The sequence below is a fragment of the Mustela lutreola genome, chromosome 3 (assembly GCF_030435805.1).
Source record: "Mustela lutreola isolate mMusLut2 chromosome 3, mMusLut2.pri, whole genome shotgun sequence".
Taxonomy (NCBI): Eukaryota; Metazoa; Chordata; class Mammalia; order Carnivora; family Mustelidae; genus Mustela; species Mustela lutreola.
In genome coordinates this window covers 177229222-177257111 of record NC_081292.1, presented here as the reverse complement: position 1 = coordinate 177257111, position 27890 = coordinate 177229222, and the positions used below count along the sequence as shown (strand labels likewise).

Below are 27890 nucleotides of genomic sequence, written 5' to 3'. Positions count from 1 at the left end.
TCACTGAGAAATCATCATTTCAGAATTGTAGATGTACTTGGGACTCTTTCCTCCTTAAATATGATTTATATGGTATCAAGCTGCAGGATTAAACCATATTTGGGCATCACCTCTCCATCTTCACATTTTTGGATAAACTCCTTTTCTAGTTTTGTAGGGAAATTTCCTTTCACTTAATTAGGATTTTTAGCAGCTAAGCTATTCTCAACACAGGGACACCCAAAATATCATTTCAAAAATTTCTCAATGTCTCCAAAAGATATATGAGAAAAGCATTTTTAGGGTAACTATGATATTTCATAACCCTAAGAAGCAGATAACATTTAAAAATTGCAGAAAGATAACATATAAAAGTTATTTTTAAAACTACAACTTAAAAATTCATCAGAAACAAATGTCTACGGCAAAATAAAATATCTTTACATCAAAATGTAGATTTTTAAACCCACATTTTGCCCCTGGGAATCTTTTAAATGATATCACCTCCTTCCCAGGCTAGCTAGATATTATGGGAGCCAGAGTGATTTTCTTATCTATCTTTTGGAGACAATGAACATTTTCGAGATGACATTTTGGGTATTTCTGTATTGAGAAAAAGCTTAGTTGCTGAAAAATTCGAACTAAGTGGAAGAAAATTTCCTTACAAAAAATAGAAAGCATTTTTAAAAGATTTTATTTATTTGACACAGAGAGACACAGTGAGAGAGGGAACACAAGTAGAGAAAGAGGGAGCAGGCTTCCCGCTGAGCAGAGAGCCTGATGTGGGGCTTGATCCCATGACCCTGGGATCATGACCTGAGCCAAAGGCAGACACTAAATGACTGAGCCACCCAGGCACCTCAGAAAGCATTTTTTAAAATTCAAAAAATGTCATAATATTATATGACATTATATTATAATACATTATAGTATTGGTAAAATTACCAAGTATATTCTGTTTTGTAGTGGGGGAGACTAATCGGATCCTATTTATTGTAAGTGACTATTGAGGTGTTTAGATTAATATCTGTAATTTTATTTTTTTATTTTATTTATTTATTTATTTTTTATTTGACAGACAGAGATCACAGGTAGGCAGAGAGGCAGGCAGAGAGAGAGAGAGGAGGAAGTAGGCTCTCCGTGGATCAGACAGCCCGATGTGGGGCTCGATCCCAGGATCCTGGGATCATGACCTGAGCTGAAGGCAGAGGCTTTAACCACTGAGCCACCCAGGCGTCCCCGTAATTTTATTTTAAGATATCTACTAATGATGCTTTTTGTTTTTTTCTATTATTCAGTTGAAATGATGTTTTAAATTTTTTTCTTGTTTGTTTAGAAATTCACCATTTTATTTCTCCTCTTCATTTTACTTTATCTGAATATATTGTTTTTTCTTTTTCATATTTTTAAATTTTTATTTTGTTTTTTACGATTTTATTTATTTATTTGTCAGAGAAAACGAGCACGAGCAGAGGGAGAAGCAGCCAGAGGGTGAAGCAGGGTCCACTCTGAGTAAGGAATTCGAAGTGGGACTCAATCCCAGGACTCTGGGATCATGACCTGAGCCGAAGGCAGACGGTTAATTGACTAAGCCACTTAGGTGTCCCTATATTTCATATTTTTAAATCTCCTAATTTCTCTGAATTTTGTCTTGTGGGAATTCAGTCTTTTTAATACATTAGTTTTCTCTTGAACTGGGTCTAGTCTGAAGTTTATTTCCTTAATTTCAGGGGACATCACTTTCATTTCTATGATTTCCAGTTGGTTCATTTGCTCTTGTCATTTCATTCTTTCTAGGGTCACTACTTCTTCCTTTACTTCTTAAAGATTCTAAAGTAAACTCCATTAAAAGGGGATGCAAAATACTTCAATGTGGTTTTAATATAACTGGTGATTGATCTCTATCATCTGCCTGTTCTCATCTGAAAGATGAATAAAAAGCATTGGTTCCTGGGGAAAAGGGAGTGATGGGAAGATATCGTTTAGAGGGGAGCACTTTATAATTATTTGAGATTTTCTTCACTTACTGCATGGTACAAAATTTGTAATAATCACCTGCTTAAAAAAAAAAGCTTACTAATATATTCAATAAAGGTACAAAAATAGAAACCATTTTTCAACAGGACCTGGAAGACAGCCAAAATTTATTTCATTATTTTCACAATAATGCAACATGGCAGTTTATGTGACTGAACTTTTATTAGAGCACCACTCTTCAATGATGGCGTGTTTTAGTGTATTTTCAAAGCTCTTCTGGCTTGCGTTATTATTTACACGTAATCAGAACCACATTCACCTTCTGATTTTTGACCGAAGGGGGCACTTCTCTCAGCATTCGTCTTCCTCATATGTGCTAAAATCTTAGTCTGCAGATGAATCTTGAGCCAGAGGATAGGGCCATCCCACTTTCCTTCCTGGCCTGGTGACTCCATCACGAGGTAACTGGACAGACCCAGGCCATCTGGTAGGTCGGCCACGGCTGGGAGGCTGTGTTTTGGGAATATGGCTCTCAGGAATGGGATGGGTGGCAGCTCTTCCCAGGGCTTTTTAGAGGCACAGGTTCTCCATTCCAATCCCTGGTTTCTAGTGTTGAGCCTGGTCTCCAATGCCTGCCTTGAGTACATTTGGTATCCATTGCTCAGAAACAATATCCCTGACACATAACTGTTTGTTTCAAATCCCCTTTACTGCTTTTTGTTTCTGTTTCGTTCCTATTTTTATTCAAAAGATTTAAAAAATCTTTACACTCGGTAGGGATAGAAAAGGTGGAGGGGAATCCTTGAAATGTCAACTAAATGCAACAAAATGCCACTCACTAGAAAGAAAAATAATCAGCTAAAATATGAAAATTTTGGCCAGAAATTTCACTCAAACTCTTTAAGCTTCAGTGTCCCCATCACAGAGTTTCTGAGCGGCTTAAATGAGATAGGATTATTTTAAGATAATCACATCTTAAATTACTTTGCAAACTATAAAGACACAAAACATCATGTTGTATTTATGTTTATAATCTTGGCTATCATGGCTGCTTCATTAGATTCAGGTAGCTTGGACAGGACAGGTTTTGCTAAAAGGTTTCTCCCAAGCATATAATTTGTTTTTTTTTTTTTTTTTTTTTTTTTTTTGCATGAGAGAATGCAAGTGGGGTGGGGGAGGGGCAGAGGGAGAAGGAGAAAGACTCTCAAGCAGACTCCACACCTAGCCTGGAGCCCAATGTAGGGGGTTCCATCTCAGGATGCTGAGATCATGACCTGAGCTGAAATCAAGATTGGGATGCTTAACTGACTGAGCCACCTGGGACCCATGCCTTCTAAATATCTTACTATGACCTTTTTGACATAAAATATGCAAGTAAAAATGAAAATTAAAATAGTTGGCTACATATCAAGATTTTCTGTTTTTATTTGAACTTTACAACAGATAGGAAATTTCTTAGATTTCTTCAAACAAGATCCACTTTTATTAATAGATCATAATTCGTATCTGTTTAGAAGCTTTTGATCAGAAAAGAGCAGTTTTCATGTTTTGGTTGATATGAGAAGGCAAATATTTTATTAGGAATCTAGAAGGCGGCATTATTGAAATATACATTCTTTTCCAAATGAGAAATCCTCGTACTGACATTTCTAAGTTTACAAGCCCAAGATCAAAAAAGACTAAAACTAAGACAAACTTTTGAAAGAATTTCCTAATCAAATCTGTGATCCAGTAACTTCATTTTTAAGAAATGACAAGAATGGATATGTCATTCCATCCAGTTTGGGTCTTTGATGTGCACTGCCAAAGGCTGTGTGCATTCTGATAAGTCAAAGAGGTCAGTTTAGAGTGCAATCAATCATTCAACTTTTATTTTTGAAACTAGCCGAGCCACGGAGGGCGGAAAATAAACCTCACTATTCATGCAAAAACTTATGTGGAGGGAAAGAGAAATAAAATGATATTGTGGAGAGAAAGATGGAGAGAGACAGACACAGACTGACTGACGGATCCAGCAGTTTGACCTGGTATGCCATTTGGGGTGGACAGCCAAATTAATTATTCAGCATGAATACTTTTCCAGTTTGTCCATTTTCTTTTAGATTTCTAAACAGTCTTTTAGTAATTTTTTCTGCTTTGTCAAAAAAAAAAATGTGGATAGTACTGTCTAGCCAAAGAAGCCAATAACTGGAGCTATTCCTATTGTTGAAAAAAAGCAAAAAGTAAATGCTGGCCCTGCTGAATATGTTTAAGCTGGCTTTCCTTTTAGATCTCCACTAACAAAGTTAGGTTAATCATTGATGAAATCATCTAGAAAATTGAATCAAACAAAACCCTGTGTTGACTGAGTTATCCAAGTAATCCTGGTTTGGGCCATAATTCTATTTATAATTGCATCTGTTCTTCTTTCTCTCTGCCAGCAGAGAACAGAGGCCAGCGTCTGGCTGCCAGCCCCCATTCCCTGCCTCTCAGTGTCAGTTACTTTTGGAATAACATGAATTCACAGTCATGGGAGCGGGTGGCCTCCTAGCTTGGAGATGCCCACAACTCCTGTTTGACTGGATTTTTCATAACAGAAAAGTGAGCTTTTAGGATTACGATACCAATGTGACACCTTCTTTCCAAATGTAGTATTCATCATTTTCAAAGAAAAATACAGTGTATGAAGAGACATTTTTCATAAGCGTTATTTTTAACAAAGTATTTGTCTCCTTTATTCTATCCTGTGTATTATATCAACCACTGGGACTGACTTGTCTATCTCTGCTTCTGAAGAGCTGGCAAGGAGAAACATGGACCCAGGGATTGGGGTGGAGGGACTCTCTGATCCCCGTAGGACTGAATTAGGGTCTAAGGGAAATGAGCAACGTGCACCTCATCTTAACCCTGGCTCTCTCTCTAGGACAGAGCTTCTAGCTAGTTTCATAGAAGGGCAACCTCCAGCAGACATTAAAGCCGGGGGAGCTCTAGGCCTTTCCAAGATGTCATGTAAATGTATGTAAAGCTCTGTTACCAATTAGCAACCATCTATTTTTGAATGGTTGTACATTTTCTAAACCTTTCTTTCTGAATTGTTAAGAACATGCTAGTGATTACCTAAGAAAGAAAACAGCCTGATGGATTGGGCCCCAGTGGAGACCAGTTGTCTAACATTTTGTCCCTCAGGTCGTCTGCCTGCACGCCCCTCCAGAGCCTCGGGGGTCTCTGCTGTTATATGTGGGATTTGAACCAGTTAAGACTGTCACCCTGACCACATGATGTGAACAGATATGGAGAAATACCACATTCCCCAACTAGTACAGGCTCTGGGTTTCCAAGATCGGAAACAGACTCTCATGGTTAGCTAAAAAGAAGACGACTGTGAATTTGGAGGTTGGTAACTTCAAAGCTCAAGAGATCGTGGTTTAATTTTTTTCCCCTGGCCAAGATACAAATCCTCAGGCCAACCCACTTCAGTGTCCCATGCTCCTGCCTGGTTTTCTTCTTTATACCCATTTTTGACTGTCCTGGCATCTCCCCCTTCCTGGCTCCCATTTGGTTCCAGCTGTTCAATGCCTACTATTTTCTGTCAGACACAGTGGCCTGCTGCACATTCATCTGACACCAGATCCTCCATTTCGACGCGGAGGGTTTATCCTCTCATCGCTGGAAGCTCCTTTGCAGACACAGCCCTCGGCTCTGGCATTGGGTATCAGGCTGGAATGTGAGAGTTGAATAAAAAGATTAAAAGTTTTTAATGTTCAGTTATTATTCTGCAAAGCACAGCCTACTGATTTCATGACTATTAAGCTCAGGATCAGCAGCCAAAATCTGAATATAAGTTAGGCAAGTTCCCATGCTTTCAGTCAAGCTGTGTGACCAACTGACAAAGCTGAACCAACAAGCTACAGCCCGAAGACACGGGTGTCAGTTACAAGCATATCTGCATCCATATGTTGTTCTTGGACCTGATTCCTTGTGGATCTAGTCAGTCACAGATACCCATTCAACATACATGTAACTCTTTGCCTAGATCGGTAGAGCACTTCCCTTTACGGCTTTGCATAATCTGAAACGGCTGACAATTTCATGTTATTTTTCTCTCTCATTCTAGAATACTCACGTTAGTAATGATTCATAAGTGAATAGTCTTGAATCACTATCAAAGTATATAATATTTTTAAAGGGGAGTCATAAAAATTGTAACCATATGCCATTGCTATTTTGTTGAGAATAAGACACACATTTATGTTCGTCTGTTGTCAATACAGCCTATAGAGCAGAACAAATGAGTCACAGCAAAGACCATGATAAAATATGGTGAGCACATTGGCAAAACAGTGGAGGAATAATGAGCTAATCCTGAAGCAAAAATCTGCTTTCTGCCAAACAACTTAACCCAGCAAGACAGAATATTTTAAAAGCTTCTTTCCTCCTACATTTTGTTTATTCTGATTAATCTCCAAGAAATCATACTTTATGACATTATTTGGATGGACAAAAGTGACTCTGACTGCTGGTATATATTCTGGGGGGCTTCTCTCCTCTGAGTAGAGGTAGCTATTTTAAGACTCTAAAAGACAATTTATCAACTTAATGACAATGATGAGATGATGTAATTTTCTAAAAATGTGTGTCAAACATCTCAAAAGGAGATGAATGAGGCAGCACTTGCTATCATTTAGGACAATCTCCACCCTCAGAAATCCAGTTTCTGTCACACACTAGAGTATTTCCTCCTAGTAAGGACAATGAAATTGGTTTAGATTCCCAAGAACCCTGGGTTTCAGACACACACCCTTCTTGCATGTGTATGAAAATAATTCCATAAATGTGATGGAATGCACAGTGTGATACAGAAATATATTACTTATATTCATTGGTTTTATTTTCTTTTTAAAGATTTATTTATTTATTTTAGAGAGAAAGTGTGTGCGCACAAGTGTGGGGTAGGGAAGAGGGAGAGGAAGAGAGAATCTTCAAGCAGACTCCCTGCTGAGTATGGAACCTAACTCAGGACTGGATCTTAGGACCCTGAGATCACGACCTGAGCCCAAATCAAGAGTCAGACACTTAACCAACTGAGCCCCCCAGGCACCCCTATTCGTTGCTTTTAAACACATCTGCAGAGAAGTAACCATCAGCATTTTGTTTCCGGAACTACACTTTGGGGACAGCTGGGCAAAAAAAAAAAAAAAAAAAAAAAAAAAAAAAGCAGTTTGCTAAAGGGGAGGAGAGTTGGAGAGCTTTGCCTCATGTTGAACAACCTTCGTGGTGGGCGCCATAAGTGTCCTGCTCCACAGCATATCCTCCAGCCATCAGAGAACCTGACAACACCACTAGGCAGTAGACTGAATCATGAGTTCCTTATTTCGTTTCTACCAAAGCTAAGTAGATACTAATGTTTCCCTGCACCAATCTAGGGCCCTATGTCCTCATTCCAGGATGCCGACTTATTATTATTTCCCCATTCAAAACTGTCCTTGATTGTGTATTTTAACCAGTCTGTTTGTTTATGAAGTGGCAGAGATATGGGGGAAAGATCAACTCAGGGAGGAACTTGTCCGCAAAGACAAGACCATGCACCCTCTGGGGTGGAAATTCATCCCGTGTTGGGTCCAGGTGGACACCGCAAATGCCTGCAGCAAGTTCTGGAACAATCCCATATATTGATCCACTTTAGGATTCTTGAATTTGCAGTTTGATTTCCCTAATTCGGTTGGGAGAGAGCACAGAAGAAAGAGTCTTGAGGATCTGATGTGGTGGCTTTCTTTGCTCGATTTCCCTCCCAGCTCTCCTCCAACACAAACTTGAGTGTGTGTGTTCTTCAGTCTTCTTAAGGCCGCTCCTCAACATCAACAGTCATGTCAGTATAACAAAGCCCATGCAGCTCCTTCGGGACACTTGAGTCAGTCGGAAGTTTACCTTGAGCAAGCCACCTGGCCATGCCTCACCTGTCTCTCCTGATGGGTCACGCTGAGCTGTCTTCTCGGCTTCTCTAGGTGTCTGTTGATAAATTCTGATGCTTTACACTTGCCCACCAGAACCCCTGCAATTGCATTCCCATATCCAGTTTCGAGTCGCAACCCTGAGCGGTAGCAACCCTGTGGCAGTAAAAATGAGTTATTCTTCTATGTCAAACTCATGTGCCCAGCCACATAGCTTCCTACAAGCATAGACTTTAGCTGTTAACCTAAAATCAAAAAGAATCGTCTAAAAACTTACCTGCTGCCACGAGAATTTGTGTCTGGGAAAAGAGAGACTTTGAAATTGCTCTCTGCCTTCCACTCTGGGTGTTTACAGTGACTCAAATGGAATGAACTAGACATTTTTAGGCTGTATAATTCAGTTCGATTTAAATGAAACACTTACACAAAGAGTGCTTTGGGCCAGAACATTCTGTGGCCCAAATAACCCTTTTGTGCCTGGATTTGGGCAAAGTTCAAATACTTGGCATTTTCCTATATGGAGACACCTGCTTGCATTTATTGTTGTGAATCTCATTATGAGGATATTATACAGGACACTCACGTAGTGAGTAAAGAAGGCCAGAAGCTGGATGATGAGACAGTGCTGTTCCTAATTACCAATGTGGTGCTAAGAAAATGCTGGCGAAACTTCAAAATGCAACTTAAATAAATTCAACAAAGTTCCTTCTACAAAAAACCCTTCTAATCATCATCCTACCATTAATTTTTGAAACCCTTGCTGACAGGACCTCAAATCTCCCAACTGTATGCTAAATTGTCAGTGTGAAAGGGAAACAAAAATAGCTCGTAAACATATAAAAAGATGCTCTACTTTCAAAACAGGAAATGCAGCTGAAAACAGCAAGACGATGTTGCTATCTTACACCCAGGAAACCAACAAAAATGAAAAAGTCTGGAAATACGTGTATCAAGGAAGCATGCATGACTGAGGAACAGGGCACAGTGTTTTGGGAAAAAGTCTGGCAGCATCGCTAAAGTTGTAGGAAGGCAAGTCCTCCAGAATCCTCTCCACTTGGATTTGTAAGAGCCAATAAGGAAACAAAACAAAATGGAAAAAACCTAAAAGTCCAGCCACTGCATTAGTTGTTTCAGGAAAGTATCTCCAGATGCTAAAATTAGTGGCAAATTCTGAGAAGAAGCAGGGGAGTCTCAGAGGATATCCCCACAAGTTACTGGTTAGTTGCAGAGGGAACTGGTTAGTTCCAGAGGATGGAACACTTGAGTCCCCCAGATTCATTTGTTGAACCCCAAATCCATCAATGTGTTGGTATTTGGAGATGGGGCCTTTGGGAAGTAATTAGATAATGAAGGTAGAGCCCTCACAAATGGAGTTAATGTCATTATAAGGGATGCCAGAGCTTGGTTCTCTCTCTGCTTTTTGTTCTGTGAGCATATACCAAGATGTCCCTCTGTCAAAGAATAAGAGGTCCTCACCAGACCCTGGACCTGTGTACACTTTCCTTTTGGACTTCCAGCTTCCATAACTAAGAGATGTGAATGTTTATTTAAGCTACCTGGCCTATGGTATTTTGTTCTAACAGTGCCTGCTGACTAAGACAGGAACCTAGTAACTTTATAGAAGATCAACCTGGCAGGCACCATCATAACTAAGTGACCAGAAGTGGGATAAACTAACATCATGTCCACCCAACAGGTTGCACTCAGGATACACCAACAGGTTGCACTGAGGATATGTGCCCCAAACAGCGTAGCTGGAGTGTCATCAAGAAAACGCATCCGTCTAAAACCAGACTGAGGGTCATTCTACAAAGCAACGGGCCTATGTTTTTCAAAAGTTCAAGTTCAAGAAAGACACAGAAAGCCTGAAAAACTGTTCTAGGTCAAAGAAGACCAAAGGGATATGATATCTAAATGCAGTTTAATCCTTGGATCCTGGACCAGGAAAAAATATAGTAGGTCAATTGGCAAAACCTAAGTAAGGTTTATGAACCAGATATTATTATTGTGTCAATGTCAATGTCTTGATTTCAATCATTATATTATAGGTATGCAAGAGAACTGCTTTCAGAAAATATACCTGAGCTACTTTGAGCTAAAAGGGCAGTATGTATGCAATTTTTCTCAAATGTTTCAGAAAAGAAATAGTATGTGTGTTTGTGTTAGAGAGAGAGAATAAGAAAGAGAAAATGAGACAGAAAGACTGGTGAGAAAGAAATTATTATTTTTAATTGTGATAAAATGGTAATATTCAAGGAAGCTGAGGGAAAGGTATATGAGATTCTTTATATTGTTTTACACTAAAAATATATTTACAGACCTTTTTTGTAAATCTGAATGTTCTTCAAAATAAAGTAAAAGGGAAAGCAAAGCAGGGAACTGATAAGCACATAGTGTGTAGGGGTTCCCTACAGGGGTCGGAGGGGCTTGGGATGAAGAGAAGCAGAGTGACCATGGTCTGGTGGGTGATCAGGGAAGGATTCCTTGAAGAAATGATGAGTGAGGAGCTGAGGAAGAATGGTGAAAAGAGCTCTCTGGGCTGGGGAAGAATAACACAAAAGCCTACGGCTCACAGGTGCATGTTGCATGCCAGGTGCTCAAAAGTGACCCGTGAGCAGGAAGAGGATGCTGGGGTTTGGAGCTCTTAAACCAAAGATTTTCCATGTTAACAATGGTGCAATTTAATGTCTCTGTATTTCTTCCAGCAACTGGATAATTCATAAAAATTTAATGTACAATGTATTGTGCAACAAGGAAAAGAGTTTAGAACCAGTAGAAATGTTCAGGAGCTAAAAATTCCAGTGAACAATGATAGGGTGTGCACTTTAAAATATAGAGAAATCAAATTGAAATGCAATGTTACCTTAGAGTCACATCACATCATTGAAAGGCAATAATTAAAATGGGTCCTTTAAAAAAAAAATCTCTGAACCTGTTCCATTTTCTCGAAAGCACTGGATCTGAATGCTGGGCTATTATTTCCAAAGCTAAGTAATATTTAGGCATCTATGAAAGGAAGAGAAAGATAATGCCATATTCTCCTCTTGCATATAATATCTGCCAGGCATTTCACTTTTGAAAATGACATGGAGTGGTAAATACACGTCAAAGAACTATAAAAATGCACATGCATCTCTCATCCATCCAACCAAGAATCATTTATTATATTATAATAAAATGCTGTAACTGTCTGATGAGGTGAGACAAGAACTAAATAATTACAACAAAAAATAATCCACATGTTCAGGAAGTGCTATGGAAATGTGTAAGAGGAAGGGACTATCTGTCAGTGGCCTCAGGAGAGAGTAAGAGGTGAAGGAAGAAATGAGTTGGATCTGGAAGGCAACAGGGATTGAACAAGACAAGAAAGAAAGGCAGCCTGCTGCGAGCATCCGGTAACATGCATGGCTTACGTGGGAAATGTCCAGAACCTTGAGCAGACTTAGTGCGGAAGAAGTTGAAGATAGACTCTAATAAAAATCGAGGCTGGAAAGGTAGGTTGTAACCAGGTGATATCTGATCCCTGGGGGCAGTAATCATGTTCACTATCAGCATTCAGGAAGAAATGAATCACGATTCAAGCTGCGTGCTCACAAGTTAATAGAGGCAAAGTGTGGAAGGTGGATTACAGCTAGTGTGAGTAGATCAGAGACTAGTTAGAAGTCTGGAATAAAGCCCTCAACGATATTGCCCAGAGACGACTTGGGAAAGAAATTGTGAATGACTAACCTAGATCACTGAAGTCAGGGAGATATTTGCATGATTCAGGAGGTAGCACTGCCTGCACAGGGAGTATGATCAGATGTGAGGTAGTAGGGAGGGGGCAGGATTCAGTACTGTTTTGGTATGAGATTAACTGGATCAACTAAGGTATGGAACTCAGGATAAAAGAAAAACAGATTTATGAGGCAAGAAAATGTTGAGTTTGAAGTCACTGAGGGGCTGCTGAGCCAGGAAGGGGCAGAACACAAGGTGGAGAAGGAACAGGGAGTTTCTGTGCACAGGTGAGAGCTGAACCTGTGTGAGTAGATGAATCCTGTTGGGGGGGGGGTTCAGGAAACACAGAGAGAAGAAAGTCTAAGGCTGGATCCCTGGTGAACCCCAACAGTAAGTGGTCCATTCTCCTTTAAGATATTTCAAGAACTGACAATATATTAAGGAACACTTGATCCATTCTCTGGACCAATGCATGTACTGAGTTTGAATCTCTCCTTATTAGTGAATCAAAGATGCTATTTTGAATAAAATTGCATATGTTAAATGATTCGTTTAGCTATTAGGTTAAATGATAAAAGATAAAGGATAGTTTCAGCCTATCTTTCTGAGTCATAATCATTAAGTCAATGTACCCAAATTGTAGGCGGCTTGTTTGGCTCTGACCTGCAGAGTATGTAGTCCCACCTACCAGGCTTCTCAGTACATGATACTAGACAGAATATGGAGAAGGAAGTTCAGGGTCTGCTAGGCTTGAGATTTCCTACAGATCAAGCTACTCTCATAATGATGAGGCTTGGGCAGAGATGGAGCAGGTTTCAGACAGAGTTCAGATTCCCCTGAATGCCCAGAGAAGACCCCATTACAGTCATATTTGGTGATAGTCTCTTGTCTGCTAAGTTACAGTGATGCCCATTCCTAGGAACCAGGGCACAGAAGGCGATGTGTAATGTTCTCCTTAGATGGGTAATGTTCTCCTTAGATGGGCGGCATCTATGACAATGAACATGAATGTAGCTTAAGGAAATTATACATGTGTTATCATTTAATCCTCATGAAAACTATATGTATCCTTACTTTACAAGGAGAAAAACTAAGGTTTTTTAGCTTGATCAAGTTCACAGAAATAGAAAGCATTTTGGAACTCAATTCTGATCTCCTACGATAGACTGTTTCCTCCACTTCACAGTAGAATCAGAAAAGAGTACTTGGAGAGGATTTGCTCCTTTTAATAATACTCCCGGATGTGTTTTTGGTAGACTCCTCCGAAATGCTCACATTGTAATCCTCAGAATTTTGGAATATGCCAATTCTCATGGAAAAGGGGACTTTGTCACTGATATTAAGGTTAAAGACACCAAGATGGGGAGATTATCTTGGATTACCCAAATAGCTCAATCTAGTCACATGAGTCTTTAACAGCAGAAGAAAAAGGCAGACAGATACAACCCATGAAGAACTTGGTCCACCACTTTTGGTCTTAGAGATAGATGGAAGGAGCCATGAACAAGGAATGTGGTGACCTCTACAGGTTGAAAATGGCCCTCGGTTTACATCCAGCAAGGAAACCAGAGCTTTGGCCCTTCAGTTCAAGGAACTGAATTCTGCCAACAACCCAAGTGAACAAGCATCAGATTTTTCCTCCTTGAGCCTGCAAAAAGGGGATAAATCCCTGCCAATACCTTGATTTTAGTCTAGTGAGAACCCTACCAGACCTCTCACCTGCACTATGGTAAAGTAATACATCTGTGTGAAATACGTGGTAACCTTGTTTATGGCAGCCATGGAAATCCAGTGACCGTGTTTGTATCTCTACAAAGTCACAGAGACCCAGACTGAGTCCAGTTCTGATCACTTTTTAGGACACCAGAGATCACATGCCATCATTCAGGTCACTGGAGGCAGCAACAAAAGACATTGTGCCAGCTCACAGGAATTACACAAGCCCAAGGACACAACTGCACCCTTCCTGACACTCACACACCAGAGGCACACAGTTTCAATCTGTCGCCAAATGTAAATCACAGAGTCTCAACAAGCAACAGGTAATACTGACTTCATACACTCAAGAAGTAAACCACACGTGTACTATATAAAGTTTTCTGCAAGCAGTGCTCTATTTGGGTAAAAGGCTTAATCACTTTTACTGGAGAGGCCAGTGGAGATATAAGCAAAATTCTGGACTTTCATTTAAGGGTAGTAAATTATACTGATGGCTGCAGATGGTGCAATGACTTGAAGGACAAAAGTCAGTGGGTTTGAGATCATCTGTGGCCTTGCTCTGTGACCCTGACCACATCCACTGAAACCTCTTTGTGATTCAGTTTCCTTTTCTGCTTTAGACTAACTTATCCTTCAGTTCTAAATGTTTATAGCTATAGGATGCCAAGAAATGCAGTACCAATTCTCTTCCCTCACTCAGAACATGGATTTCATGTGGGATTGGTAGACATGAGTTCCAGAAGAAAGAATCCTCAGGACAAAATTGAGCTTGAATCACTTAATGCCCATTAAACATTTACATGTTCAGTGTTAGCTTAAATGTGCGTCAGAGAATACTTCTATCAACAGAAAAATGCTCCAAATAAACACACCAAGAGTTGCTATTAATTGTTATCATGAGCTTTTTTCTTCATTATCTTCTAGGTTTTGAGTTACTAAATTTAATAAAAGCCATGTGAGTTTAAAAAGTACATATGTAGGGGCGCCTGGGTGGCTCAGTGGGTTAAGCCGCTGCCTTCGGCTCAGGTCATGATCTCAGGGTCCTGGGATCGAGTCCCACATCCGGCTCTCTGCTCAGCAGGGAGCCTGCTTCCTCCTCTCTCTCTCTCTCTCTGCCTGTCTCTCTGCCTACTTGTGATCTCTCTCTGTCAAATAAACAAATAAAATATTTTTAAAAAGTACATATGTAAAAAGAGACTATTAAGTGAAAATTGGAATTTAAAAAAAACCATGGAGCATGTTATTAAGGTATCTTAATACAGGGCTAGGAAAGCTCCCTGACCTAAAGGCAAAAACAGAGTTTTTAAGAACTAAAATAGCATGAACATTCACTGATAAAATCATATAGCTTTGGTGGTAAAGGAAGCGTTTCTTGAATATATAAACCACTGTTCATCATGGGACTGCAAATGGACTGCTGTCAAAGTTCTGTCGCCCACGCCTCCTGAATTTTAATCCATCCTTTTCTGCACCCAGCGCAGAGCCTCATTCTGCCCCAGACTTGTGACTGCTCACAGGGTCGCTGGCCAAACAGAGAGGTCTGTGTGTGCCAGCGAGGTGCCCACAAGGGAAGGAGCTGGCGTTGGAACAATGATAACACCTGCTCAGCTGAATCTTATTTATTCAAGAGTACATATTTATGCCAAACAATAATTAACTTTTTTGGGGGGAGGGTCTTTGAATAGCCTTTTTTGGGAATCTTAAATTTGATTCCATTCAGTTTACTTCAATTCAATTTATGCCCATGGAACAGCTACTATATGCTGATACTCAATCGCCTAAATGTTTCTTCTCTAAAGGACCCAGGACCTTCTTTACGGCAAATCAGGCACTCAGATTCCCTTTTGCACACCCCACACCCAACCTGTACTTCTGCCGTGTCTAAGGGGGACATACCTTCTTACACTTCATAAGCATTTAATTACTATGTGCCAGATATTTTGCTGTCCCAGAAACATGGAAACAATAATCACACTGCCTATTCTTGAAGGCCTCTTGGGTGTTGGAAAGTTACAGACCACACACAGGCCCAGGAGGACCAGGAGAGGCAACAGGGACCAGGGTCATGTAAGCCATGGTTAACTGTGTTAACTAGCTACAAATAAAGTGATGAAATCACTAGTTTGTGGTTAGTGATGAGACCACTAGTCTCCCATTCCTACGCCCTTTTGTCCTAAGGGATCCAGGCCTTTTCCAAGGTACACCTGCCAAGGAATGGATTTTCCCTTTGGCCTGAATTTAAGTCAATGGTGATCTCTTGTATTTAAGGTTGATCTCCAACTAATGAATGAAATACCCTAGACCTTGTTTTGGATCAGTCTTCTGGATGAACAATCTGGGAAAGAAGAGTCTGCTGTCTTTCTAATGCCTATGAAATCATACTAGGGCAGAGACAGACAATGCTACCTTTCTCAGGTGTAAGAAGGCAGTGATAGAGGCAGAGACCAAAAAAACCCAAAAACCCAAAAAAACTAAAACCAAAAAACAGAGAACTAGCAAGAGAGTTCTTGCTGTTTTGATGGCAGAGAGCTGGGAAGCTTGGGGGAGAGTTCAAACTCTCCCTACCGCTCACCTATATTCTGTACATGTAAGGGCTGGGAGGAGGTTGGCCAGGCCTGTAAGCCAAAGACCAGGGTGCTAGAACTGGAAAGCTCCCTCTCTTAATGCAGGTGGGTCTTTCTATTCTCAGCAGGAAGGCAAAGAGGGAAATGAGACTGCAACCTTGCACTGGAGTCCCCCCTCCCCAGGTTGGAAGAACCTGTCTCACACGCCTTTGTCACTGCTGACTGTTCTTTTGCCAATTCTCGTCCCCCTTGGCCAGTCCTTTGGGTATATGAACGGCCACTTCATCCATTACGTCCTCCAATAGCCAGGTTCTACCATTTTCATCACTGAGAAACAAATTTGCTTGTAGCCTATTTGAGCCAGTTCCTCCAGTTGCTAAAATCAGGTATCTTAATCAATAATGATGTTATTAAGATGAGAAAAAGTCTATTTTAATCCTGTATGAAAAACTTTAAAAGGAGAACTCCCTAGATTTTTAAGACTAAAACATCTTTAAAGGTCTCAGTGTCCAACCTTCTTGTTTTAAAGACACGGAACCTGAAACCCAAAGAAGCGTAAAGCCTTGGTCAAGGTTACACAGCCTAGAAGCCATTGCTTCCTAATAACAAAAAGATACTTTATTTTTTTTTTCAAATTGATTGGATAGCAGCCACATAATGGTTCTGACTTCAAAAATTGAAATTGATAAATGAACCTTTCACGTTAGCACTCAGAAAGGTCCTGAAAGAACCTCTCTGTCCATATCAATATGCCAATAAATTTTATTATTAACATTTTCACATATAGAGAGACCTTACGGTTATGTATATAGATATGCTTTAAAGCAAATGGGAATACTTTTCATTTGGAAAATAAATTCTCTTTTGAATAAATGTCAGATTTTGATTTTTATTTTCTTAAAAAATAAAATAAAGATTTATGTATTTCAGCGAGAAATCGAGAGCAGGGAGATGGGCAGGGGAGAGAGACTCTCAAGCTGACTCCATGTGGAACACAGAGCCCAACGCGGGGCTCAATCCCACGACCCTGAGATCAAGACCTGCGCCGAGATCAAGAGTCGGCCGCTTAACCGACTGAGCCACCCTTAAATGTCTGATTTGTAAATAAATAATGTAAAAGAATAAACATAAATAACTTTAAATATTAGATATCTATATTTGAATTTTCTTCTTCAAAAAAGTCACTGGGCTTTCATATCACTTCATTTTTATGAAAGTTACTCAGCTGTAAACAATTTCCATTTTCTCATTCTAAAGAACAGTGACGAAAGGACTTCTAAGAGCTAATTGAATAAATAATGGCTGTTCAAAAATAATTTAATTATCACATTTCACTGAGTAGCAAATTTTATTTAAGTTTTTTTTGTTTGCTTGTTTGCCACATCAAATGTTCACGCCTATGTTCTTTATATAGAATGTGCAATTTGAAAGTCCAAAGCCATTGGCCATTTTGACAAACTTAATTAGTCACTTAAATTGGTAATTGCTAGAATAATTATATAAAGAAAAGCTCATTGTGCCATCATAAATGGTGTCATCTTTTTAAACAGACCACCCTCCAGATCCTATTGTTAAACTCTGTGCCATTTTGGTCTTTAGCTTAAAGAGCTGCCAAGCTTCCCCAATTCCATGTCAGGAGAGGTGGTATGTTGAAATTGAATTAGAAAAACTGACTATTTTCACATTTAGCAGCACAATTAAAGGAACTTTGCCTAATTTGGGTCCATTAATTCTTCTAGTCTCAGAGGCGTTTCTACTTCAATCCAATTGCAAAATATTAACATTTTCAAAAGCAAGTATTTTTCTGTATTGCCACTAACTCAGTCACATTCATTAAATTTTATTATTTCTACATCATTTAATGTAGGTCAACATGTCGCGTCCAGCAAACACAAGCATTTCTTTCCAGCTGACTGATATTGCAGTAAAAGATAAGAGCAAATAAATCTCACTTCAGTGGAAAAAACTCTTCTCATTTGTAAACATGAGCATCAAAATCAAGACTACAGAAGACAATGTAGCAGATGTAATGCTGCAACCCAATTATTCCATGCTTATCGTGCCAGAAATGGATTTCTATAGAGAAGAATCAAATGATGCCCCTTTCAGAGCTGAAGGAAGCTTTGTTTGCAAAGCTTAACCCACTGCATGCTGGTCATTCCTAGGGAAACGACTGAGCGCAGATACAGTGTCCAAAGCAGGAGTCTCTCCTGGTGTCCTGCATTGCTGAGATGTCATGGATAAGGCATGGCTGAGCAGAGCAGAAGTAGCCACAGGTCTTCTCTTGTTAAGAAGCTTCTTTTCAAAACCTCTTCCTGTGGCAAGTTCTCTGGGGTTTCCTTTTCTATCCTTGCTCTCTCTCGCTTGGATGCTGACTGCATGGGTAATGGGGCTTGCCTGCCCACCCGCCTTTGGCAACTGGTCTGCAGGACAGAGCAGCTGTGGAGAACATTGTCTCTGCAACTGAGCTACCTGCCTGTGACTCCAAGATCCATCCATGACTAGTCATTTGATCTGGGGCAAGCCCGACCTTAACGCATCTCCCACCACGTCTCTAGAATAGGAATAAAAATCATTTATTGTGCACTTGTCATCAGGATTAACAGAGATTGTATGAGTCAAGTCCCTGGCACATAGGATACGCCCACTCTCTTTCTGAGTACACTGTGAAGAAGATGACTCAAGGAACATCATTAGCAGACACCGACAAACTGGCCATTTGCAAGTCATAATTCCATTACAATCACTCACTGGTGCACAACCAGCCCACTCTCCTGATGCTGCTTTTAGCACCTCATTTGCAGTGAAAAGGGAGACTCCCCCCGACTTTCATATAGTAAATAAAGTATAAAAGTAGTGAAACAGACACCTTTCCTTTTCTCAATGGCATATATATTTGAAAAGAGGAAGTTTGGGAAAGAGAAACTAGAAATTAAATAAGTAAAAAGATCTACTTCAGGTAGTGGTTGGAGCCATGAGGAAAATGAATGGAACACGTGTTCCGGGAATGGAACACAGAAGGTTGCAGTGGAGGGAAGGCTGAGGAACACCAGCTTCCACTTGGTGACCCAGGAAGATCCTCTGAGAAGGTGACATCTGAAAACCCAACAGAGGAGAAAGAGAAGCCATCAGAACTCAAGAGCCAAGGAATGGCCAACAGAAGGACTTAATTGTGTAATCTTCTAATTTCACAGATGAGAAAACGGGAGATTGCAAAAGGAGGCATGACCCGGTAAAGGGCCAGGGTTGGAATTCTGCTCTCCAGATTCACACGCTCTGAGGTTCCCTGCACCAACTCCCAAACTGGCCAGATTGCTCAAATTGTTCATGAACAGTGGAAGAGAGGAAAGAGTATCCCAAAACAGGCTGAAAGACAGCCAGTCAAAGGGATCCTGGACCATGTCACAACATGTGGGGAAATCTAGACCTTAACTCCAGAGAATTCCATCCTGAGATGGAATTTCTTATGAGAAAGAGAGACATCATGTTTCTCTGAGACTCAGTGACTAGAAGAGAAAAAGAGAGAGAGAGAGAGAAACCTTTCATGATTTTGATTCTAGCTATCAGATGTCCTGGTATAACCAATTATTTTCAAATCACTAACAGTTTCAATGATAGTAACATAAATCTTATAAAGCAACAACGAAAAGTCATTATTGAGTGTCCTTCATGAGTGTTAGTGTTCCTGCTTTAAAATTTTCTGGTAAGCAGGGTAACACCAGCTGCACCCTGGAGCTGGTCTTTAGGGCTGTAACCCGGGTCAGGACTTTTTCAGATTCAGATTGTGCCTATTTTATATACATTATGGAATTTTTTGCTTAGTCTGGAAGCACAAGATTACACTACAGTTAAGATGTGACATGAAGGAGAAACTATAACGGAAACTATCAAGGCAATTTCCAAAGTCACTCAGCAAGGAACCAATCCATTTTCATACATTTCTAGGTGAGCTAAACTTTATTTTTGCCTCAGGCAACTCTTTCAAAGAGTCATGGAAGAAACTCTCTTGTATTGGACCCTCACCCAATTGCCTGACTGACAATATACTGCAAAATTATGGTTATAGTTGTAGCTTAATTTTTGTGTTTCTCAAATGGTAGTATGCATATAAATTACCAGAGGATCTTGTTAAAATCCATGTTCTCTTCCAGTAGATTTGCCATGGGGACTGGGATTCTGCATTTTTAACAAGCTTTCAGGTGATTCCAAAGCAGCTGGCCCATGGACATTCTAGGTGGTGGGAATCTATATTGTCCTGAATGAAAATCATAGGAAACAATGTCTTGTCTCTTGAGTCTCAGTATAAGTTAAAGCTGAACATGTACAGAGCAAATTATTTTCTTTTACATTGCAGACCTCTTAATCTCATGGCTGATCGTATTTTCCTTTTCAACTTGGCCACTAGGAAACAGTCTTAGCAAGACTGTAGGAAGGAGTTAATGGCTATGAGTTGTATTCACTAACACTTCTCCATTAACCTACTCTTGACAATGTTTAACTTTCCTACTACTGCTTTTTTGTTGTTGCTATTATTGCTATTTACCTTTACTCACTACATTTTTCATTGTTGCCTTATATGCATCTTTGTAAGACACTTCAAATCACTCCTTTGAATAAAAAAGTGCATGAACAAAGAATCACAACACAACCTAGATAAATGAAAATACATGCTCAAGGACACATGAGGCACTGGAAAATTTCAGGCACTGGCTGGAGTGGGGCAAAGTGATTGAGATGGAGACGCAGGCTGTTCTAGACAGAGGTAGACTTGAGAAGAAATAACCCCATCCTCTTTCACAATGTGCTTATGGCTTTGCCAGATTGATAGCATAAGGATGGAGGAACAAGTTTAATTTGAAGGACTTAACAACTGAACTCTGATTGCTGTAAGAGGGTTTAAAATTATTACGTTTTTAAAAAGATTTTATTTATTTATTTGACAGAGGGAGGCACAGTGAGAGAGACAACACAAGCAGGGGGAGTGAGAGAGGGAGAAGAAGCTTCCTGCGGAGCAGGCAGTCCAATGCAGGGCTGATCCCTGGACCCTGTGATCATGCCCTAAGCTGAAGGCAGACGGTTAATGACTGAGCCACCCAAGTGCCCCAGGGTTTAACATTATTATGGGTCTTGGAACAGCTTTTGCTTTGGCTTCTAACCCCACAGGAAAGCTGGAATGGGCAGTGATAGATATTCTGAATTATCAGTGGGAAGGACAGAGCTCCTCTTTCTTAAGTAGAGCTAACAATTAGAGTGCAACATCAAGCAAATTCAACTCCTCCTGCTTTCCAGTTTAGAGATGCTGCTGAAAGCCACTACAGAACTGGAAGGTAATGCTCTGCTAGTTACTATTCAGGGTGCAAGAGAGGTTCCTTAACCTAAAGTGAAGTCTTTAACCCTATGAATCTCAATGGCTTCCTCTGTAATTTGTAACAATAATAACGTCCTCAGGATGGCTCTGAGAATTACATACTGAACTGCATGCCAGGCACTTCGTGGGTTCTCCTTCAGTGGGTTATCCTAACACATGCATTGCCAATCTCTTTCTTGGTGAGGCTCAGGGAAAATTGTGAAGGAGAAGACAGCCACGAACCACACACATTACTTTGTTTTTCGACCCATCTAGAAGTTGTCTGGATCCCCTTTTGCTACTGTTTATCTTCAAAGTCCCTTCTGCAATGTGCTTGAGAAGTAAGAAAAAACAGTAGTTGGTACAATCAATAACATTCAACCTTGATGTTGTAAACTAAGCTTGTGTTGACTTCTTCACCATGCCGGGTACCTTCCTCATGAAGGAACACCATCAACATAAGCTGTGAGACTATGATTTCTGCTAAAGTGTAAACACCCTTGTTATGAAGACCCCTGTCAAAACCAAACCAAACCAAACCAAACCAAATCAAACCAGACTATGCTGTGGGCGCCAAACAAACAGGCCCTCACTCTGCATCCTGCTTGAACCCGAGCTGAGGACAGTGACACAACTGTTCTATTTCCATTCAGTATCACTTTTTGCATGTATCACTCACTCTCATTCCTAGCATACTACTTTTTGGAAATTCTAGTATCTCCCACTCATGTGTTTGAAGCCCCTCCTACTCTTAACCATTTACATATCATAAAGTTCAGAGGAGAGGAAATTCTTCCTTCTGCTCCTGTAAACATGTTTACAGACATTAGTTCTCAACCAAAGATCTTGGGTTTCTCAGAGGTTCTGCTTCTTATTCAGAGCTTCCCAGAGTATCAAAAGTAGTATCACTGGAGGACAGCAGAAGTTACAAAATGTCAAAGGAAAGTGAGGTTATAGAATTTTTGTGATTACAGAAGTCAATAGTGTCCTTTCTCAACCACTTACCCTTTATGCTTTCTGCTTATGCCCATACTGGGTAAGTACAATCACTTCTGGGAGGACGTTTCCTCTTTAAAAGATGTTGATAAACAGAAATATCATGTGATTCATTAATTCCACTACTGGGTATTTAGCCAAAGAAAATGAAAACACAAATTCAAAGAGACAGAGACACCCCAAAGTATAGTGAAACATTATTTACAATATCCAAGATATGGAAGCAATCTAAGCAAAAATCCACAAACGAATGGATAAGGAAGATGTGTGTGTGTGTGTGTGTGTGTGTGTGTGTGTGTGTAGTGGACTTTTAATCAGCCATAAAAAGAAGGAAGAAATCTTGCCATAGACCAGCAGGTGTTATGCTAAGTGAAATAAGTCAGAAAAAGACAAATATACCTTATGATTTCTTATATGTGGAATTTAAAAAACAAAACAAATGTGCAAACAAAAAGACAAAAGCCACTTAAATACAAAGAACAAACTGGTGGTTGCCAGAGGAGTGGTTGTGGTTGGGTTGTTGTATGGATGACATAGATGAAGGAGAATAAGAGGCACAAACTTCCAGTTATAAAGGAAATAAGTTACAGAAGTGAAAAGTACAGTATGGGGAATATAGCCATGGTGTTGTAATTATGTATGGTAACAGATGGTAGCTACACTTGTCATTGGAAAGCACTGAGTAATGTGTGGAACTGTAGAATTACTGTATTGCATACCTGAAATAACTATAACACTGTGTGTCAATTTTACTTCAATAATAAATAAAAATAAATAAAAGAAGCTAATAAAGTGAGTTACAATGCAACAATGACTCACAGAGAAATTTTTGTGTAACAACAGAGTAAATGTCATAAATGCATTCAAGACCACATATAAATAAAGCGGTTCCCATCTGGGAAATATATAAGAGGCTTCAGGCAAAAATTGACCAGATGATTATTTATTCCTCAGAGTCTTCCATTTCTCTGACTCACGCCATCACGTTCCATAAATAAAGATCTATATCTCTCAAAGTGACAGCCCTAATGTGGTGTTAACAGAAAAGTCATCTCTACTTTCCTTAAAAGTATTTTTCTTTTAAAATGCTATTGAATATAAATGCAGAAAAGTGTGCAAATCCTAGATTTATAGCATGAATTATAGAAAATTCTCTAAATTAAATAATTCAAACAAAAATAAAAAAGCACTTCATACATTCTAAAAGAATAGTTTCCTGTAAAGAATTTCTAATTAATGGCATTATAACTTTGAGGCCAACATCGTATGTATATTCAACCAAAGTAATAAAACACTGAATAAAACTCCCCCACTGACATGGAAGAAATGTTTCCAATCATTTTTCAACTGAGATTCTGCTCTCAAAAGGCTTGCTTTGTGAGCATGAATGGGGTGTCTGGAAATTACTTAAACTCTACTCGATCTTAAGATGGGCATTGACATGAATTGTGATTCATTAGTTTTCCATGGAAAAATTTTAGAATAACTAAGGAGCAAATATTTCTCTTATTAAAATATATGGCTTTTGTTCATAACTGTTATGTATTATTATCATTTTTTTCCTTTTTAAGAACTTCATTAAAATGCGGTGACATATAAAAATTGTATACATTTAAGGAATACAATTTGATGTTTTGATACATGTTTACATTGTGAAAAGATCAGCAGGATGAAGTTAAATAAATTAACCATCATCTCTACATGGTTACCACTGTGTGTGTGTGTGTGTTGAAAAAATACTACTAAAAATCTATCCTCTTAGCAACTTTCAAGTATTTAACCCAGTATTGTTAACTAAGCAGCACAATGGATCTCCAGAAATCCTTCATCTTGTGTAAGTGAAACTTTGTAGTCTTTGACCATCATCTCTTCCTCCTCTCACTTCCCTACCTCCTGCCCCCTGTAACCCCCATTCTCCTTTTTCCTTCTATCAGATTTACTATTTTAGATTCCACATATAATTAAGTTCATGCACTATTCGTCTTCCTGTGTCTGACTTGTTCACTCAGCACAACATCCTCTAGGTTCATCCACAGTGTCTCAAATGGTGGGATTTCTTTCTTTTTTAAGGTTGGGATATAGAGCACATTTTCTTTATCCAGTTATGCCTCTACAGACATTACGGAATGTTTCTGTATCCTGGCTATTGTGAAAATGTTGCAGTGAACATGGGAATGCAGATATCCCCTCCTCTTAAGAGGGGTTAAAATAAAGTTGGCCCTGGTGAGGTATCTTGTCTGCACATGAGTCTGCCATAGTGCCTTGGGTTAAAACTGAAATCAAGTTTGCTCCGGTTTATAGCTCTACTTACTTCAGTAACTGCCCTCAAAATTGGCCCCCTAGTCAATTGCTGTCACTCAGCATCTCTTTGCCCTGTGTTCTCCATAAATCACACACATTTTGAAGCCTCCCTGTCCTATGTACATGTGTGTAAGAGTGTGTATATACACACATATCCTATTCTCAGAGTCTGCAACTCATAACTACCTTGTTAATCTGACAACCTTGTCTATTCTTTTTGGATAGAGCAGAGTTTCAACCCTACGACAATCTCTCTGTAACATTCTGGAGGATTTTGGCCCCCCAAACAGGGTTTATAGAAAGGGCATCATGTGAATCTAGCATCATGTAAACTAGAAGGTTCCATAGAACCTTCTAGTATCTCTCAAATGTTCTTCAATATATGACAGCTTGCTCCAATATCCACAATTCTACTTGACTGTATTGAAGTGGGCTATCCATAATCTTCTTTCCCTATCCTATTAATATTCTCCCTTGACAACCAGGATTTGAGGACTTGAAGCAACAAACATAAAGGATCTTAAGGGATTGGATCACATAAGCTAGGATTAGTCTCCACACATAGTCCAATTAGAAGGTTTTAGGTTCAAAAGAGATGCTCTGCCCCCACAGAATCCTACTGAGTGTGGGTGCCAACTCAGAGAACTCATCACCTTCCTGTTTCCCTTAAAGAGTTCCCTGATAGAATGAAATTCAAAGCACGTGTCTTCTTGCTGCCAAAATCGCTGCCCAAACTGCCTGACTAGATGTGTAAGATCCAGTGAAATGTCTTGGCAAAAGCTAATTCAGGAGTGTTGGCCAAGGTGCTGAAGTGAGGGGAGGGAGGAGGGACACCTTTGCCAGTGAGTTACCCCCTCCCAGACTCTTTTTAATACATTGAGCTTATTCATTTTGACAAGATACCTTAGGATCTCAAGCCTGACATAAATTCAAAGAAAGTAATGGGCTCCTAACTAGAATCCAAATTCTTTATAGAAATTCTTGCACAGAACTCAGGAGAATCCCCTTAAAAACAAAACAAAAATAAAAAACAACATTTAGAGCTGTTTATTCCAAATGCATGCTACTTATATCTCTGCACTTCTCCAACAGATCAGTCCAGAGATTCAATAAAACAAATCGACTGCACAATGAAGTTCCTGTACAGTAAATGGCAGAGAACAACAAATCCACAAACCCGACTGATCATTCCAAAGTAAAATTTATTTTCTATGTATATTTGAAGATTTTCTTATGATCTCTTTTGCTCAAATTGAACCTCCCACCCCCATCCACAATGTCCTTTCTGACAGTTTATCCTTCCTGCCCCGAAATAGTGCATGCTGATATCCAACCACGGGCAACCCTTGGCACAGGGTTGGTGAACAGTTGAAATCACCTCTGGGTAACTGCGGAGTGCAGCCAGTGGTAAGTAAAAGAGAAGGCACCCTGGCCACCAACCCTGGCTACACTCCAATCACCCCCGCCCTTTTGGGCATCTGATGCCTCATCCCTCTGCCAGGCAATTAGCTTCCGTTCTGTTCAACTTTCCGACCTCTGGCTTTAGAGAAAAGTCCTGGCTGTGGGAACTGGCTCTGGGCAGCTCTTGGCTCCCTCTTCATGGGTGACTGGCAAGAGTAACACTTTCTTTGACACCCTTAAAAGAAGCCGTTTAATTCCTAATGATATTTCCTGGCAATAAGGAAAATGAAACCCACAGCGTGCGATTCCGGTCCAGCAGAGGCAGGCCAAGAGTGAGGCTGTTGAGCCCACGTCTGACTGGAGCGCTCTTCCCACTCTCTCCCCATTCCCACCAGAGTTGATTTTTTTTTTTTTCCTCCTGACACTTACACCCGGGAGTATGACACCTACTGGAACTTATGAGCATCTGGAAACACAGGGATAGGATTTAGGCATCAGACGGAATGGCTGGCTGCTGCCCCAGGGATTTCCCGCGGAAATCACCCAGAACTTAGAAGGCGTTATAAGGAGGAAGTAACCAATAAAGCGATCTCGGCGGGAGAACCCCGCGAACATCTTAGAAAAAACCAGAAACCACTGGATACTTAATGACCCACGTCTCCTCCAAACAGTTCCCCGCTCCCTTTCTGGAGGAGCATAGAGTGGTTTGTAGTTTTTTTACCGCGTGGACGGAGGGTGGTGCGAAGGACATTTATTTCCGCGATAGCGTTAACGCGGGGCTCCCAGCTTCAGCCGGAGCGAGGACCTCAGGTCACATCCTCTCCTCGAGGCGCACCAGTCGCCAGGGGTGAGGGAGAGCGCAGACCTGAGGACCGCCGGCTCCGCTCGCGCGGATCCCCCACCCTTCGGGTCGCTCGCACCCCACAACCTAGTGCCGATGTGACTCTCGAGGCATTCCTGCCACCTCCCCAGCCCCCGAACCCACACACATCGACTCCCACGCTTTGCGCTTCTGAGTGTCCCCGGTCCCCCCGCGCGCCCCTGGACAGGAAGCGTCGGCGGCGCTGCCTCGCGGAGGGGACGCGGGAAGGGGCGGGAGGGACGCGCATGGGCGCTCCGGGAGGCCGGGCTCGGGGCCCGGGGCGCCCCGGGAGCGCGGGAAGGCGCGGAGAACGCGCCACACTCACCCGCTGCTGCTGCCGGCTGCTGACGGCCACCGCGGCGGCGGACGCGGCGCTGTGCCGGAGCTCGGCCGCCTGCCCGGGTCTCAGCAGGCTCCGGGTGAACCTGCGGGTCCGCTCGCCGGCCATTGCCTGCCGCGCCGCTAGCGCGGGGGCCCGGAGCGCGCGTCCCGCCGGCCTTCCCCGCGCCAACCTTCTCTAACCACCCGCCGTTCAGGAAGCGGAACTCGGAGCCTCTCCCCCCCTCTTCCTCGCTCTACTCGCAAGAGGCGGGTTTTTCTCTCGCGCACCCCCACTCCCCCACCCCCTTCCCTCCACCGAAGCTTCGCGACGACTTTGCAAACTCTGCGCTCCCCGGGCGCGCGCAGCCAACTCGGCGAGCGGCCCCGGCTTGGCTGCGGCGGCGTCTCGGCAGCGGGGGCTGCAGGGCGCGCGTGGGGCGGCTCCAGCAGGCCGGCCCGGGCTGTCCCTGTCGCCCCAGGGACGGCGGCCGCGGGGGAGGGCTCGGGGCGGCAGCCTCGGGGCTCCGGGCGGGGCCTACCCACGCCTCTCGCCCCCATTTGGAGGCTCCTCGCACGTTTGGGTCTCTGGCCGCTTTTGCCGGTTTACCCCCCTACCTTCCTAGGCAGGCGGATGGGCGCGGGCTCAGCTGAGTTGGTCTTTCCATCCTTAGGAGGAGATCAGAGGCTAATTATGCGTCTGGTGCCTGGGATCTCTCCTGCATCGCCAGAGCCAGGCTTTATAAGTCTTCTTAAGCTTCCAAAGTCATAAATGCTTTCTA

The 27890-nt window shown here is 41.3% G+C and overlaps 1 protein-coding gene across 3 annotated transcripts in view; it reads right to left on the bottom strand.

Annotated features, from left to right (window-relative positions):
* The window catches only part of DOCK10 (dedicator of cytokinesis 10), a 263031-nt gene extending 235706 nt beyond the window's left edge, over window positions 1-27325 (bottom strand). For 2 of the 3 annotated variants that reach the window (XM_059167885.1, XM_059167886.1), the window contains exon 1: window positions 27116-27325. In XM_059167885.1, coding sequence (XP_059023868.1) covers window positions 27116-27238 — 123 coding nt within the window. In that variant the 5' untranslated portion in view covers window positions 27239-27325. The remainder of the gene's footprint in view (window positions 1-27115) is intronic. The other variant, XM_059167888.1, reaches the window with a different exon arrangement.
* Window positions 27326-27890: the final 565 nt, after the last annotated feature.